This window comes from Salminus brasiliensis, chromosome 1 (genome assembly GCF_030463535.1).
Source record: "Salminus brasiliensis chromosome 1, fSalBra1.hap2, whole genome shotgun sequence".
Taxonomy (NCBI): domain Eukaryota; kingdom Metazoa; phylum Chordata; class Actinopteri; order Characiformes; family Bryconidae; genus Salminus; species Salminus brasiliensis.
Genome location: NC_132878.1, coordinates 50,771,348 through 50,785,883, shown reverse-complemented (window position 1 = coordinate 50,785,883; position 14,536 = coordinate 50,771,348). Strand labels below are relative to the sequence as shown.

The window sequence follows — 14,536 nt, the reverse complement described above, 5'->3', positions numbered from 1 at the left end:
CGTGACAAGCCAATCCCAATGGCGGGGGGCCTTGTCGCCATGTCAGCAGTCAGTTCAATGTGACTAAAAGTGAGAAAAAGGAAAAGAGCAGTGTTGGCTGTCATACCTTGTTATTGCCACTGAAGAGCATGTGCTTCTGTAAGGGCAACCAGCAGAAATATTGTTTTTTAACTTAGTTTACCATCTTTCACGTCCTGTCACTCACCGTCCAGCTTGCACAAGGGTGGATTTTGATGTTTCTGTGTAAGACACTGATGTGATTTGTCCTCCAAATGGCCAAATGCCAAATGGCCTTTCCAACAGGAGCGATTAGGACTCTCCAAGACCAGACCTTTTTGAATCTTGTACATCTGGGCACGTCTGGTCCTTAGTTCACACTGAGCAAGTGAATGCAAAAACATGTGTGCTGATCTATGGAAGTCAATCTCTGATGTTCCTAATGAACTGCTTGTACGGTCACCAAATCTCACCAGGGACTGTGATTCAGCTGCAGAGGGAGGAGTATTCGTTGCTACAATATTCTCAGTAACTTTAATCAGTATCTTCTGATGTATGGAAGTTGTGATAGTGGCATGAGGAGAGAGCTTTGTAGTTTCACAATCAGGCCACAATTTCAGAACGCCTCTATCACATGATGCCACCAGTGCTTGCTCCATGTCACATGAAGCTAACGCATTGTCACTGGACAGCTGAACACACTTGGAGGAGAACACTATTTGCCAGTTCTGTTACATCAGCTAACAGACACTCACACTGACCAGCATTGCGCGAGTGATGGGGGAAAGGGAGGGCCATCCTACCCACCCAGACAGAGCGAAGCCAGTTGTGCTATCTGGGGTCCTGGCCATTAATGACTGTGGCATCACTGGGGAACGAACCAGCTGCCAATCACCCCATGCCAGGACTGTGCAATTTTCTATTACATGGAAGTTTAGGCAATTTTTTATATGAACAGTTACATCAGAAAAGTCTATTGTTTGGTTAAAAATAAATATAGTAGTCCCATGTGACCAAAATCTAAGATGTGATAAATAAAGTGATAAAATGTTGAAGTTTTGAAACTCAGACAAGCTCAGAGAGCACATGGACCAAAGGTAATTTCAGATATGACCATTAATAGCTTAAGATGATCACTGCATCTGATCTGGTTTGCCCTGTTTGCCCTCTTGGAGCACAAAAAAAAGAAGCTAGGAGACGGAATAAAAAAAAAAAAAATTAGTTGGAGAAGCTGACTTTGGGTGAGATCGCGGAGATGTCTTCCTCAGTGCTGGTCAGTGGTGGCAGAGGGAGGTGGGGCAGTGAGAGTCCTGTTACACCTCGAAGCTGATCTCACGGGAGCGGTTGAAGAGCGGTTCAGTGGGCAGCAGGGTGTCTGAGTAGCTGCGTCTCAGATGTGTGGAGCTACACGTGGTTTTGATGGCTACTTCGTATGGAGGCGGCGGGTCCATCTCCCAGTGAGGGGGCTGCCCTCGTCCAGATGGGCTGAAGCAAGTGTTCTCCATGGGAGGGTAGTCAAAGTCCTCACTGTACATTCCTCGCCTTTGCCTTTCCAAAGTTCTTAAAGAACACACAGACACACATTAAAACACATACAGCTTAAATCTTTTATATGCCAGGCCTCTTTAAAGAACCATGCACTGATACAACAGTTATTTGACTAGTGAGTCTAATAACAATAACAACCAGCCTTTCAAAATTTCACCTTTTCATTTCAGACATTAAATGTTTTAAATACCTCAGAAATGAGAGTATAATGAAATTCCACTAGCACAAATTCAATCTGTTGACATTTCCAGACTTTACACCACTAGGGGTCATCAGTAGGCCACTTTCGTTGAGGCAGCTCTCAGAAGGACACTTAAAGTACTTAAGACGTAGCGCATACTTCATGTTGTATTTGCTTGTCCACTGAGTGAATTATAATCCTTTTAAGGGAGCAATAATTGCTTGTAATGACTCACATGATCCTCTATGGATCTGCCAGTGTGTGTGTATGGGGAGAAATCTATCTCCATAAGTGCATGATGGATGCAGTCAACTGGCCACTGCTCAGGGCTGGACTACAGATATTAAGTTTGAATTCTTCATTAATACACAGTAGTACTATGTTTATTTGATGGTATAATAGCAGCCTTAAAGTGGCAGTTTGGCACAAAATCAGTCTTAAACATTTGTCCTCTTTACCCCAACCCCAGATCTCTGTTCTGTAGGTTCTATAGTTTTACACTAGGGCTTCAAGGCTAACAAATAATGGACGCTTATACACCGCACATTAGCACAGCGTAAACTGCAGGCCTGAACTATCCCATATTTCATGCGAATGCATAAAGCTGTTAGGCAATCACAAACTGACTTGATTACAGGCTTATGTGAGGTCACATTTTTCACGTTAAGATGACAAAGATGACTGTACACAGCAAAATCTTTACTGTTGACTTAATCTAATCTGAGCAACAACAACAACAACAACAAAAAAACACTACAATTGAAATGTTTACTCAAAAATGTATTTGATTTCGCCAGTCAACCCTATGTGTGTTTGCTTATGAATTATTGAGACACATATCTTTGCTTTTGCTTTTTCACATTATATAAGTCCCAATAATTATGTCCCTGTGTCATTATGCCATTCCATGAAAAGACTCGTCCAGATACTTGTGGACATTGGAATTGAAGACTTGTGGAATTGTGCAATATATATGTGCAAATATACACACACACAAAAAAAAATATTTAGTCAAATTTTTTATCTCACAATTAAAAGTCTACAGTAGGACTCCTTATCTGACCTCAGCAACTATGTTACACTGGGGACGGTTTAAAGGACTGGTGCACTGAAAATATTAAAGTGACAGACTTAAATGTTTTTTTTTTTTTTTTAAGAAGTTTTCTTCTTTAAGTTTGCATAAGAAATACAAAGATAATGTAGCTAGTTAAAAAATAAAAAGTCGTTCCTATGATACTCTTACCATATTAGCCTTACACTTTCACGCGGTCACCGGGGTGGTGGCTAGCACTAGCCACCCCTGAAGGGTAAGTCTACGGTACCTTAGATTTTTGTACTAGAAACAGTACCATGTTAAAATATTAGTTTTTATTGACTTCATACGCCTCGTTTCAACCTAAAAATTTGGAGGAATGGAGTAAAAGTACCACTCTACAAGTCACACAATTGGACACATTTGCGTTTTTTGTGCCTTGGTAAACAAAAGTGTACCTGTTCAGTTCCCGACGGTGTAGCACAAAACAGCTGAATTCACCTTAGAAAATCAAACCTGTCTTGGCTGACTGACTCAATTTGAAGTATTTGAGGGATATCCGAGTTAGCGTAAAATATAGACTAGTGCTAGAGTGAATGGCATAGCTAATCTCCCCGTGATTCTGAACCGTTCATTTTTTTTACCTGTGGAGAAATACAGACTGGGACTCTGGGAAGCGGTTCCCCGGCGGAGGGGTGAAGAGGACGTGGCTGTAGTCGTGTGTGTAGTCGGCTGTGTAAGTGACGGGGTTGCTTTTGCCGTTCATGGCCCAGAAGAGCCCCAGGATGAGCATGACAGCTCCGAGCACCACGCAGCACAGGCTGAACGCCTGCAGCCTGTTCTGGCTGGAGGTGAGGAAAGCCGTGGAGCCGCCGGTGACGATGAGGAAGACGCCGATAAAGATGGCCCCGTGGTGGAGGGAAGGCATGGCGAGACTCCGCCGACTCGCTGCTGCCGCCGCCGCCGCCGCTGCCTCTGCCTCTCACCAGAGCCGCCTCAAAGAGATGCCAGGACGCAAAGGGAAGTTCCTTCAAAGTTGAAAACTCCATTCACTGGTGGAGAGAGGCGGTGAGCAGCGGAGTCCAGTCTCCTGCTGAACGTGCTTCGCTGTACTGTTGTTAGACTGTAGACTGTAGGCGGTAGACTGTGGGAGATGTTCGGCCAGGTCCATGACTCTTCTTGCTTTGAACTGAAAAAGCTCCGAGGTGGACTGGCTGCATGTGTCCTGGCCCTTTCCACCTTTTCCTCCCTCAGTAAAAACAGCTAGCTAACTCCGCGGCTGCAGGTCAGCTCTGGTGGTGTGCCATGCCCCCCGGTTACTGCACTCAGTGGGTGAGGCGTAGTGGAGTGTACAGTAGAGTGGCTCCTCTGCTTTCTCCTCAAAGCGTGCAACACTCGCCCCACCCAGCATCTGTAGACCGGCCCGTACTGCACAGATGCCTGACATGTAATATTATTGATTATTGATTAATGTTATACTGACAATACAATAAAATCGCTTTTATATATTTTAGCACAATATTAATGATGACTTAAACGATGAGTTATAGTAATTGAATCATTTGCTTATTATGAGAATGAGCGTGGACGGTTCTTTAACTGTGGCTTTAAGAGTTTGGAGGCTGTTTGCTCTGGGCTGGGTTTCCCAAAAGCATTTTTAACACAAATGGGAGTGAATCTTAAATGGTAGAGTGAGCATCACACTCAACACTCACTCTCTCACTCTCTAGCATCATTTAAAATGGTTTTAACATTAAGAAGCCTTTGGGAAACTGGGCCCTGCTGGTTGATTTGGTTGATTACCTCTCTGATCTCTGATCTGTGGACACAGTGCATGCTAATGAGCACGCTGGTCTCAGTCAATGGTGTGACGATCGCCCCTCTTTCTGATTGGTTAAAAAGTCCCCACGCAACAACTGGAGTCGACCGAATTGACGCGCCACTGACCAATCAGCGCCGCGCGGAGGAGGGGCTTACTGGGCCACCGAGACAGGTTCGTGAAATTCAAACTCATGCCAAATATAATTAAGGGAGCTGACAAAATCCGCGGTTGCACGTAGAGACTTTAGGGAATATATATATATATTTTTTTGTCATTGCAGATATTTATATTTCTGTATTACGTTTAATTCGACAACGGGACCACCGTATAAGGGGCGCATTAGTAAGACCGAGCTTGAATGGATCCGCTACTGTATCTCGCGCTCGTGGTTGTTCTGTTTCTGTTATGGATCAAGGTGAAGGGTCTAGATTATGTTATAATTCACCAGCGGTGGATCTTCGTTTGCCTTTTCCTCCTGCCGTTATCTGTGATTTTTGATGTGTACTACTACGTGCGAGCCTGGATCATCTTCAAGATGTGCTCTGCTCCAAAGCTACACGACCAGAGGGTCAAGGACATCCAGAGACAGGTAAGTAACTTAGATCTAGACTATTTCCACTGTCACCAGCAGCCGTGGTTCACTATAGCCACGTGCAGTCTTGCCCAGAGTGTGCTTATTGGAGAGATCTCCTCAGGGGCCATTCCTAATCCAATCCTTCCACAGGGATTTCAGGACAAAGGGGGGTGGGAGTAAACAGGCCCTCGTTGGTCAGTCTGTAGACTGTCCCAGCTGACTTCTATGGTCTTGTATTCTTTGTAAACCTGCTCTGCATTCCTCCATGACGGCCCTGCTTAGCACCTCCCTCCAGTGCAGTGGGCCTGGTGATCCTTTACCCCCAATCTAAATGTATGTTCCCTGCTCAGACACTGCTCCAGTGTCTTCCCACAGCCTCTATATTGAAAGCTGAGAACGATACAGAGGATTTGGTATAGTTAATCTAGTTGATTAGGCCCTGGTGTTGGGGTCCAAATGTGTTGCTATGCTCTGCAGGGACAAGGTAAATTATGCCAAGAACAAGAGGTCAGTGTTGAAACCTCCATCCATGGTCAGAGGTCCTAAGCAGCATAATTGGCCTTACTCTCTCTGGTGGGTTAAAAAGCCATCAATCTCCCCATCCCATTAGCAAAAGCAGATGTTTTTTTCTTAGTGGAGCCATCAAATTGTACTATTTTCCAAGTGCATTCAGCTGTGCATTCATTCAACATTGGCTGGCTTCATGCAACTTGGAGGAAGCACATATCCTTAATCCTCCTTCCAGCCAGCACTGGTTGCATTGTCTGAAAGGGGAGCCCTAGCTAGTGGGTGGGAATTGGAAAAGGCATCTTAATTTCTACAGTAGTCTTGGCGAGTATGTGACTAATTACTTGATTTTGGATGTTCCATGGGTCTACACATCAAAAAAGAAGCAATGTTCAGCTCCTTCTGCTTGCTATTATCCAGATGACGGGATGTTCATGATCATCGTCCTTCCTATGTTTCAGGTTCGTGAGTGGAAGAAAGAGGGAGGCAAGAAGCACATGTGCACAGGGCGTCCCGGTTGGCTCACTGTGTCTCTGAGGGTGGGCAAGTATAAGAAGACCCACAAGAACATCATGATTAATATGATGGACATCCTGGAGGTGGACACAAAAAGACAGGTGGGATCAAAGGCAGTGGTTGTATAAAGAAGCACAACCACTCAGAGAACCACTGGAATGCTTAAATAGGTCTTTGCAGTTGAAATATGGTTCATTATAGGCGGGCTATTGTAATTAGTCTATTCTGTCTTGTAATTAGTTGTCTCTATTAACCCCTTAAACGGCTTATGGTCCGCCAGTGGGCCAAAAGTATTATTGCAAACTTTTATTATTAGAGAATAGCCCCACCAGTTTGTACAGAAGTCCCTGCAGTTACTGAGTAATACAGTAACTACAGGGACCCAGTGTGTGATTAGCCTTGCTGCGTTAAGAGGGTTAAGTTATGTTGGTCTCTTATTGTATTTTCTATTGAATAATTATTATTATTATAGCATATCACACTCATGTCATGTAAACTGTGTATTTCGTCCAGTGGGAAAGTAAAGCATATTTTAAGCATGACCGTCTGCTTTTAGATATTCATTTAATAGCTAATTTTTAATTTAAAAAATATTTTTGCATATCTCTATTGCTATTGGCCGATACTCCAGATTTCCAAATCTGTATCAGTATCTGTGTTGTCATGCTCTCTCTACTTGGAGCCTCTTTTGCTTAACATGCTCATGTCTTCAGGTGGTACGTGTAGAGCCCTTGGCAAATATGGGTCAGGTGACCGCTTTGCTGAACTCCATTGGCTGGACCCTGCCTGTGTTGCCTGAGCTTGATGATCTAACAGTAGGTGAGTTCGCAAAGCATCTTTTGTTGTCTTAGTTCATTCCAGCCTTTCCTGTTTCATCTTCTCCTTTCTCTCTCTCCCCACCGCTCCCTCCATTTTCCCTCCCTCACTTCTTCCCTCCCTCCCTCTCGCCCCTTTCACCAGACTTCAGTTTAATGACTCTAAGCACTATCACAGATTTAAGTGGAGCGTTTACATGCAATATTCCGCGCAGGTCGATATTGTATTTCTTGTGTGGTGCATCAGAGGCCGCTCCTAATTGGGTTATGGATGAGTAATGTCTCCGTTTCAGCGGGTTAGGTCGGATTGCTGCGGAAATAGCCCGTTCTACTAAAAGCGTTTATGGACAGCAGAAAATTGTGTGCGGCATCTAGGTAATGTTTTCTGCCACTGCTGCTGCAGCAAATTCATTTGGGAGTTCTACAGAGAGACGTATTGGGAAATGATAGAACTCAAAACCTGTTTTTCCTTTGCGTTTATCATATTTCCCCCCACGCAGGCCTATATAGCATCATTGATGCCATAGAAGAACCACTTCTCTTGATGTAAAGGTTCTTTATCAATTCAAAGGTCACATCTCTATTACAAAAAGGTTCTTTATGGAACCAAATGTGGCTCTTAGAGGTTCAGAAATATGTTTTCCTCTGATTTTCTGTGTGCTGGTGACAGATTGCACATGATGCCACATGTTTGTATATATTTTATTTGTTTGTTTGTTTATTTATGTATTTTTTATGTGTGCATAAAAAACCTTTCAACAGAAGTCAATTTAAGCAGTTACATTAAGCAGACTATTGTTCTTCTGAACGGTTCATTATAGAATTTGGCATTTTGAAATTATGTGTAATAATAAGTTGTGTCTTCTGTCTTTTAAAACATGTTAGCTAGCATCCGTGTTTTTTTTTTTGTCTCATAATATTTCAGTTTAGTTTTGAGAACTTTAAATAAAACCGCTAATATGTCACAAGGCTCTGTAAAGAGAGTGACCTACAGCAGGAAGTTGGGGTCAAAGTTAGTAAGATGGTTAATCTGCGTTAAAAAGAGATATGTACGTTAAAGTTTGCAGATTGATCGTATGCATGTTATACGTGTTAATGTTGACAGCACTGGTAAAAATATAAAAATTCCTTTGAAGATTCCATAGGATAGGAGGCCTTGTTTCAACAGCAACGATACCTGTCAATTTTCAACTTCACCATTTTCTCTCTCTCTCTCTCTCTCTCTCTCTCTCTCTCTCTCTCTCTCTCTCTCTCAGGGGGTCTGGTAATGGGCACAGGTATCGAGTCCTCTTCTCATATTTATGGGCTCTTCCAGCACATCTGTGTGGCCTACGAGCTAGTTCTGGCAGATGGCAGCCTGGTCCGCTGCACTGAGGTTTGAATTTTAGTGTGTGTGATTTGTATATGTATGACTGTTATCTGCAGATGTTTACAATTACCTGCAGATGTTTAAATGTGTATATATAGGCCAAAAAAAAAAGCAAATCTTAAAGCATCTTATTCCTGGGCCCTTGCAGCTCTGAGGGGGGCAGTCTGTCTATGCAGATTGTAATTAGAGTTGCACTGATGTGAAATATTGGTGCTGATGCAGATAATTAACACTTTTACTGACCTTTATGTATTTTATTTTTACTATGTTTGTTGTCTGTGTAAGTTTTGCCGAACCCATTGCCTGTGTATGTTCTCCTGTCAATCAGAAAGAGAACTCCGACCTGTTTTATTCGGTTCCGTGGTCCTGTGGAACCCTGGGCTTCCTGGTGGCTGCCGAAATCCGGATCATTCCAGCTCGGAAGTGGGTTAAGTTGCGCTATAAGGCTGTGCGGGGTTTGGATGCTATCTGTAAGGTGTTTGCCGAAGAGTCAGCCAACAAAGAGAACCAGTTTGTGGAGGGGTTGCAGTATTCTCTCAATGAGGCTGTGATAATGACCGGCACCATGACTGACCATGCAGAGCCTGACAAGGTCAGAACAAAGCTTGGGCTTATTGTGTGCTTGGCCTAATAAATTGCTGTATTAAAGCAAGATGCACTGCAAGAAGATGCTGTATCTACAGCTTTTCCAAGATTGTTTAATGGATAGTGTTATATATCATATGTAGACTTTTTACTGTCATCTTTAGGGACTGCTCCACTCATGATGATCTGTAGCTGTCTTTTAGCTCTTAAATATTTTGAAATATCACAAATATATTAAAGCAACATTATGCAATAATTGGTATTTACGGGGCATTTACAAGCTGAGAGATACAGAACTGTCCTTGAAAGTGGAAGAATCATATGGACTGAATCAGTAGGGTAATTTTACAGGATTTTATACAAATATGATTTGGGTTACACAGCATTACATCGTTTTTGCAAGCACTGTCTTTCCCGCTTCACCAAAGTTACAGAGTGCAGTTAGCCGCATGCTGAGCCCGGAGAGGGAATACTTTAAACTGTATTGTCATCATTATGTGTTTTTTGCTCCTGTGCTCCCTCTATGGTTTGGCAGTGTAGTTTAATTTCACACAACTGCCATAAATACAAATTGCACTTTCACCCCCCCCCCCCTTTATAGACAGCTCTACACATGCATTTGTTGACAAGAGGACATGAAAAAAAACATAACTGACACGGTAATATTACAGGATTTAACAGAAGGATGACTAGGGTTATGCAGTGTTACCCAGTTACATAGTGCTGTAGCCGGCATTTCAAGCCCGGGGTGTCAATGACAGAGATACCATTATTATTATTACAAGTCAGTGGAGAATCAAAAAAAAAATAATTAAGCTGTTTTATTAATGTAAAATGCTGCATAATACTTCTTTGCAAGCTTTCACACTCAGTATGATTGTCTTTTATTTCTCCTTGTGATAGATCAACAGCATTGGATACTACTACAAGCCCTGGTTCTTTAAACATGTGGAGAAGTATCTGAAGGAGGATGAAGTTGCTGTTGAGTACATCCCACTCAGACACTACTACCACAGACACACACGCAGCATCTTCTGGGAGCTACAGGTAAAACAGGAGAAAAGCATTCTACATAAGTCAAATGAAAAAAGGGGAAAACTGTAATACAAGTAATAAAGTCAATTATTTAAAAAAGTTCAAAGTAATACTTTTGATAGTGAGCCATAAAAAGTTGTAACTTGCATTTGTTTTTTGCTATAGCACCCACTTTTTAAAGCATATACGTCTTAGTAGCATTTTGCACACTGTATTTTAGAAACGGACAGTTTTTCCTAAAAATATGAAGCTGATCAGTCAGGATTTTGTTTGAAATGTGGTGATCTGAGACTTAGTCACTTGTCTGCCAGGAAGTAAAAAGAGAGATAATGACAATGTTACATAATGAATAAAGTCCTTATATAGTCTATTAATCAGTCACATCAGCATCGTGCTTCCATGGTTAATAAGTAGATGCAAATAAATTGTCAACCAGAAATTGTGTTTTCCTGCTGAGTAATAGGAGTGTGTGTTTAGGGCACTTGCGCCGTTGTCTCGTTCCGCGGCTCTTTTCCTCTTAAAGTTCCATTAGTCCTAATGCCGTGCTTCACTCTGTCCTTAATGTATTAAAAATTAGGTGAATATCTCTACCTCTTCCCGCTTCATAATATCATCATAATCATCAGTCTGTCTGCCTCTGTCTGTTTCTCTCTCTCTCTCTCTCTCTCAGTCTTTTTGCATTATATCCTCTAATGCTTTCCCTCACTGCCATTAGCTGAAGGAAGTCATATGTGGTAATTATCGCAGTCTAAAATGACTTAATAAATTATGCAGGTTATTTTTTCCGTATTGATCTTACTTGTGTTGGGGAGGGGAAATCAAAGCAAAGTGGCATGATGTTAAAAAATATGCTCTTCTAATGTGGAGGGGAAGTATTGATCATGCTGTTCCTCTCTGATGGCTTGACGGAGACATTTTTTTTACTCTCTCACCCGCTTGAAGCTACAATTTGTAGGATTTTTAGATTTCAGATTACTCTCCTATATTGACCCCTATGAGCAAAACAACAACATGCTGCTCAGCAGTTGGTCCATTTGACAAACACATCCATCCTTCCTTAAGATTAACTCTAGATTCCACTGACTAACTACTGACGGGGACGTTGCATGTGATGGGGGAGGGAGAGAATTGGCGATCTAAATTGGGAAGAAAATGGGTAAAAATCAGAAAGAAATGTATTAAAAATAATTGTGGGAGATGATTACAGATAGAGATTTGATTTGTGTGAAGACATGTCATTGACTAATTTGCTTTCTATTTTTCCTTAAATATTCTTAAAGTAAACCTGATTGAGAGCTGCTAGTGTGGTGTCTCTCATTTGTTTACACTGCAAGTGCACACTCATTCCTCCTAAAATATACCATGGTATTAGTATTAGTAGACTGTTACCACAGTAGACATTTGATGACTGTACCTAGTAGGGATTCAAAGACTAATCAAATTAGTCGACTAAAATCGCTGACCAAATTAGTGGTAAACTAATTTAAAAGTGGACTAGATGGTGACATCATTCAGGATATATGTGAACCACAGATTTAACCATAACAGTGTGGAATTCAGTTTTACTGCTGTCTTTACAGTAATAATGATTTCAGTCTGGACCCAGAGCTACAGTGGAAAACATAGATGTGTGGTCTGTCAAAAAAAAAAAGTGTAGAAAAAAAAAAAACCCAACCCAGAGATGGTATAAATGCGGAGACAGCCACTGGTTCAAATATAGACAAGAATTATGCTCATCATGCCGTCTGTTTATGATTAAAGTCCCGCCTTCAAGACAAAAAGCTAATCCACTTACAAGTTACTGGAAAAGCTCTACCCTTCAACAAAAAGCCAGTCAGTTTCCACAATGCATAAAGAATAATTGGTTGTTCGTTTTAATAATCAATAGATTATTTGACTGTCAAAATGTTTGTTGCTGCCCTAGTAATTGAATTCTAAAGGGTCTGCACAGAGTTATGATGGGGCCTCTTTTCCAGCAAAACAAAAACAGATTGTTTTGATAGCATAGTGGATAACACCATCTCCATCCACATACTGGACTGTGGTTTAACTCCGTTCAGCTAGTGTATGTGTAGACTCCTAATGCTAATACTTAAGTGTCTAAGGACCCGGCTTAAAGAAGATGGCCATAGCACAATTATTACAAAAGTGTTCTCACGCAAGATGCTTGCAGTCTTTCCCCTATGGTCCCCTTCACTGCACCTCTGTCTCTCTCTCTTGCCTTGTTTTTCAGGACATTATCCCGTTTGGGAATAACCCACTGTTCAGGTATGTGTTTGGCTGGATGGTGCCTCCTAAGATCTCTTTGCTGAAACTAACCCAGGGAGAGACCATCCGCCGACTGTATGAGCAGCACCATGTGGTGCAGGACATGCTGGTGCCCATGAAGCATATCAAGACGGCCATCACGCGCTTCCACCAGGACATCCATGTAAGATCCAACCTCCTTTTCTCACAGCAGCTTTTGCCCTTCCCATGAGAGACATCACAATTCAGTTTCCTTCTGCTGATAATTTCTCACTGTCTAATTTAATAAGTAGACAAACTACCGTAAAAACACTATGTTGCAAAAATGTTAAGTATTATCAAATATTTTACAAATTTTATTTTATTACCATCTGAATGTTTATCAAAGTGCTTTTCACAGTATAATTTAACTTTTTTTTTTCCTATGCACTTCCCATTTACATTATTGGATTGAATGATGGACAATGCAGATACCAAATATATAGCAATAGTTCAATATAGCAATAGTTCACTTTAATATCATCTAAAAAGATAATTATCTGTTAATTCAAGCAGATGTGAGCAGGAAACACACTGCATCCATGGCAGAATCGTCGTCAGACATTAATAACAGCATGTCATTGTATGCTTTTTAGCTAGCTGTGTTTTTTATGTAGCTTATAGAACAATAAATGAAGTTTACTGAAGCGATGAGTTATATTTTGATGTTTGTCAAAACTACATTACTATTGTATTTTTTTTTCGCAATTTGCCTTTGGCTGCATTTTATAACACTGAAAACTTCAGGAAATGTTCTCTATGTGGTGAACTTATGGTGGGAGTATTTTTTTTTAACTTCTTTGTTTTTGTGACTCGTTTTTGATGAGTTCTGTTTTGACTCTGTATGACTCGCATGACTGTATGAGCGTTTAAGTGCAGCAGCCCTGGCAAAGCTTTATTGTCTTATAAAATCTGACAATAATTCCACAGCAAAAGAAGTAGCCAACATGTGCCTACAACCTCAGCACACCTGTGCACTTATTATTGCATAAATCAATATTTATTATTGACAAACCAGTAGATGCGCTTTTTTTCCTTTTCTCGGTTAATCAAAATGACAAAATTAATAATAATTAGTTGCAGCCCTCAAGCTATGTGTCTGTGAGCAACATTAATCTATCCTTAGTAGGAGTGACTGTTTCTCTGTGTGTGTTTGCTCTATAGGTTTATCCTCTCTGGCTATGCCCGTTCATATTGACCAGTCAGCCAGGCATGGTGCACCCCAAAGGAAATGAGGATGAGCTGTACGTGGATATCGGGGCGTATGGGGAACCCAAAGTCAAACACTTTGAGGCCAAGGCTTCCACACGCCAGCTTGAGAAGTTTGTGAGAGACGTTCACGGGTCAGTTTAAAAGCACTCCTGTTTAGTGAAATCGAATATGAATGCTGTCAAAGTACAATTAGAAGTGCTACAAGTGGTTGTGCTTCAGTGTTCTGCCTTGATACATTTGACATTAGCACACAGTGTGGAATTGGCAACACCTGTTTTTCGCTAATGCACTTCCGTTCCCTCTCTAGTTTCCAGATGCTTTATGCTGATGTGTATATGGAACGGCCGGAATTCTGGGAAATGTTTGATGGCACACTGTACCATAGGCTCAGGAAGGAGCTGAGCTGTAACGAGGCGTTTCCCGAAGTCTATGACAAAATCTGCAAAGCGGCACGGCACTAATTTCAGTCCTAAACGAAAGCCTAGACGTCAAAAGTGACCTTTGTGAGTTAACATTTGTTCTTTGTGTGAAAATGCAATGTTGTCATTTCTTTCACTTCATTTAAAAAACATAAATAACCAGCCAATTCCATTTGAGCCTTTTTGCATATAGTAAACACATTCAGCCCACTGCATTTAAAATGCTGTATGTGATGATTTGGAGTATGGGCAGCCTGTTTGTATTATATTTTTTTTAAAATAATATACTTTAAATAATATATACTTATATATTTTCCTACACTGTGAAAGTTGCTCTTTTCTATGTGTGTTGAGTGAAGATACTATTTTTACTAGATTTTTAGATATACAGCTTGTTGCCCATTTCTTAATTGTCCTGTCAACCTTTGTGCCTTCAGTTTGTTGTCAGATGTGTATCTGAGAGAGCTGTACGTAATTTCTGTACAAAACAAATGACTTTATAAACTCTGTCAACAAGAACGGATTGTTTTTTTTCCACAATTGCCACCCATGAAACCTCCTTAATTACATTTACACGGATGACCAAAACCACATAGACCAGAAATGTATTTTAAAGCTCAATGAGGCTTCTTAAGCC

The 14,536-nt window shown here is 41.2% G+C and overlaps 2 protein-coding genes across 3 annotated transcripts; one reads left to right on the top strand and one right to left on the bottom strand.

The window, feature by feature from the left end:
* Positions 1-611: 611 nt before the first annotated feature.
* Positions 612-4,059, bottom strand: LOC140557358 (uncharacterized). Its single transcript, XM_072681726.1, has 2 exons — positions 3,404-4,059; positions 612-1,557 (listed from the first exon to the last, which is right to left on the bottom strand). Exons 1-2 carry the CDS (start codon positions 3,685-3,687, stop codon positions 1,311-1,313), a joined length of 531 nt encoding a protein of 176 aa, XP_072537827.1. The 5' UTR covers positions 3,688-4,059; the 3' UTR covers positions 612-1,310.
* dhcr24 (24-dehydrocholesterol reductase) lies at positions 3,417-14,418 on the top strand. Of its 2 annotated transcripts, XM_072681650.1 has the most exons (10): positions 3,417-3,827; positions 4,591-5,170; positions 6,124-6,279; positions 6,892-6,997; positions 8,250-8,368; positions 8,691-8,954; positions 9,851-9,994; positions 12,216-12,413; positions 13,433-13,611; positions 13,788-14,418. In XM_072681650.1, exons 2-10 carry the CDS (start codon positions 4,940-4,942, stop codon positions 13,939-13,941), a joined length of 1,551 nt encoding a protein of 516 aa, XP_072537751.1. In that variant the 5' UTR covers positions 3,417-3,827; positions 4,591-4,939; the 3' UTR covers positions 13,942-14,418. The 2 variants fall into 2 exon arrangements, with proteins under 2 accessions (XP_072537751.1, XP_072537761.1); XM_072681660.1 differs by lacking the exon at positions 3,417-3,827 and having other exon boundaries at positions 4,520-5,170.
* Positions 14,419-14,536: the final 118 nt, after the last annotated feature.

What these genes read in the sequence shown, in the direction of transcription:
- dhcr24 (XM_072681650.1), top strand. Translation starts at nt 4,940, where the DNA reads ATGGATCCGCTACTGTATCTCGCGCTCGTGGTTGTTCTGTTTCTGTTA. An exon ending in TCAAGGACATCCAGAGACAG is followed by an intron (nt 5,171 to 6,123) that starts GTAAGTAACTTA and finishes CCTATGTTTCAG; the next exon opens with GTTCGTGAGTGGAAGAAAGA. An exon ending in GCTTCCACCAGGACATCCAT is followed by an intron (nt 12,414 to 13,432) that starts GTAAGATCCAAC and finishes TTTGCTCTATAG; the next exon opens with GTTTATCCTCTCTGGCTATG.
- LOC140557358 (XM_072681726.1), bottom strand. Translation starts at nt 3,687, where the DNA reads ATGCCTTCCCTCCACCACGGGGCCATCTTTATCGGCGTCTTCCTCATC. An exon ending in CAGTCTGTATTTCTCCACAG is followed by an intron (nt 1,558 to 3,403) that starts GTAAAAAAAATG and finishes GTGTTCTTTAAG; the next exon opens with AACTTTGGAAAGGCAAAGGC.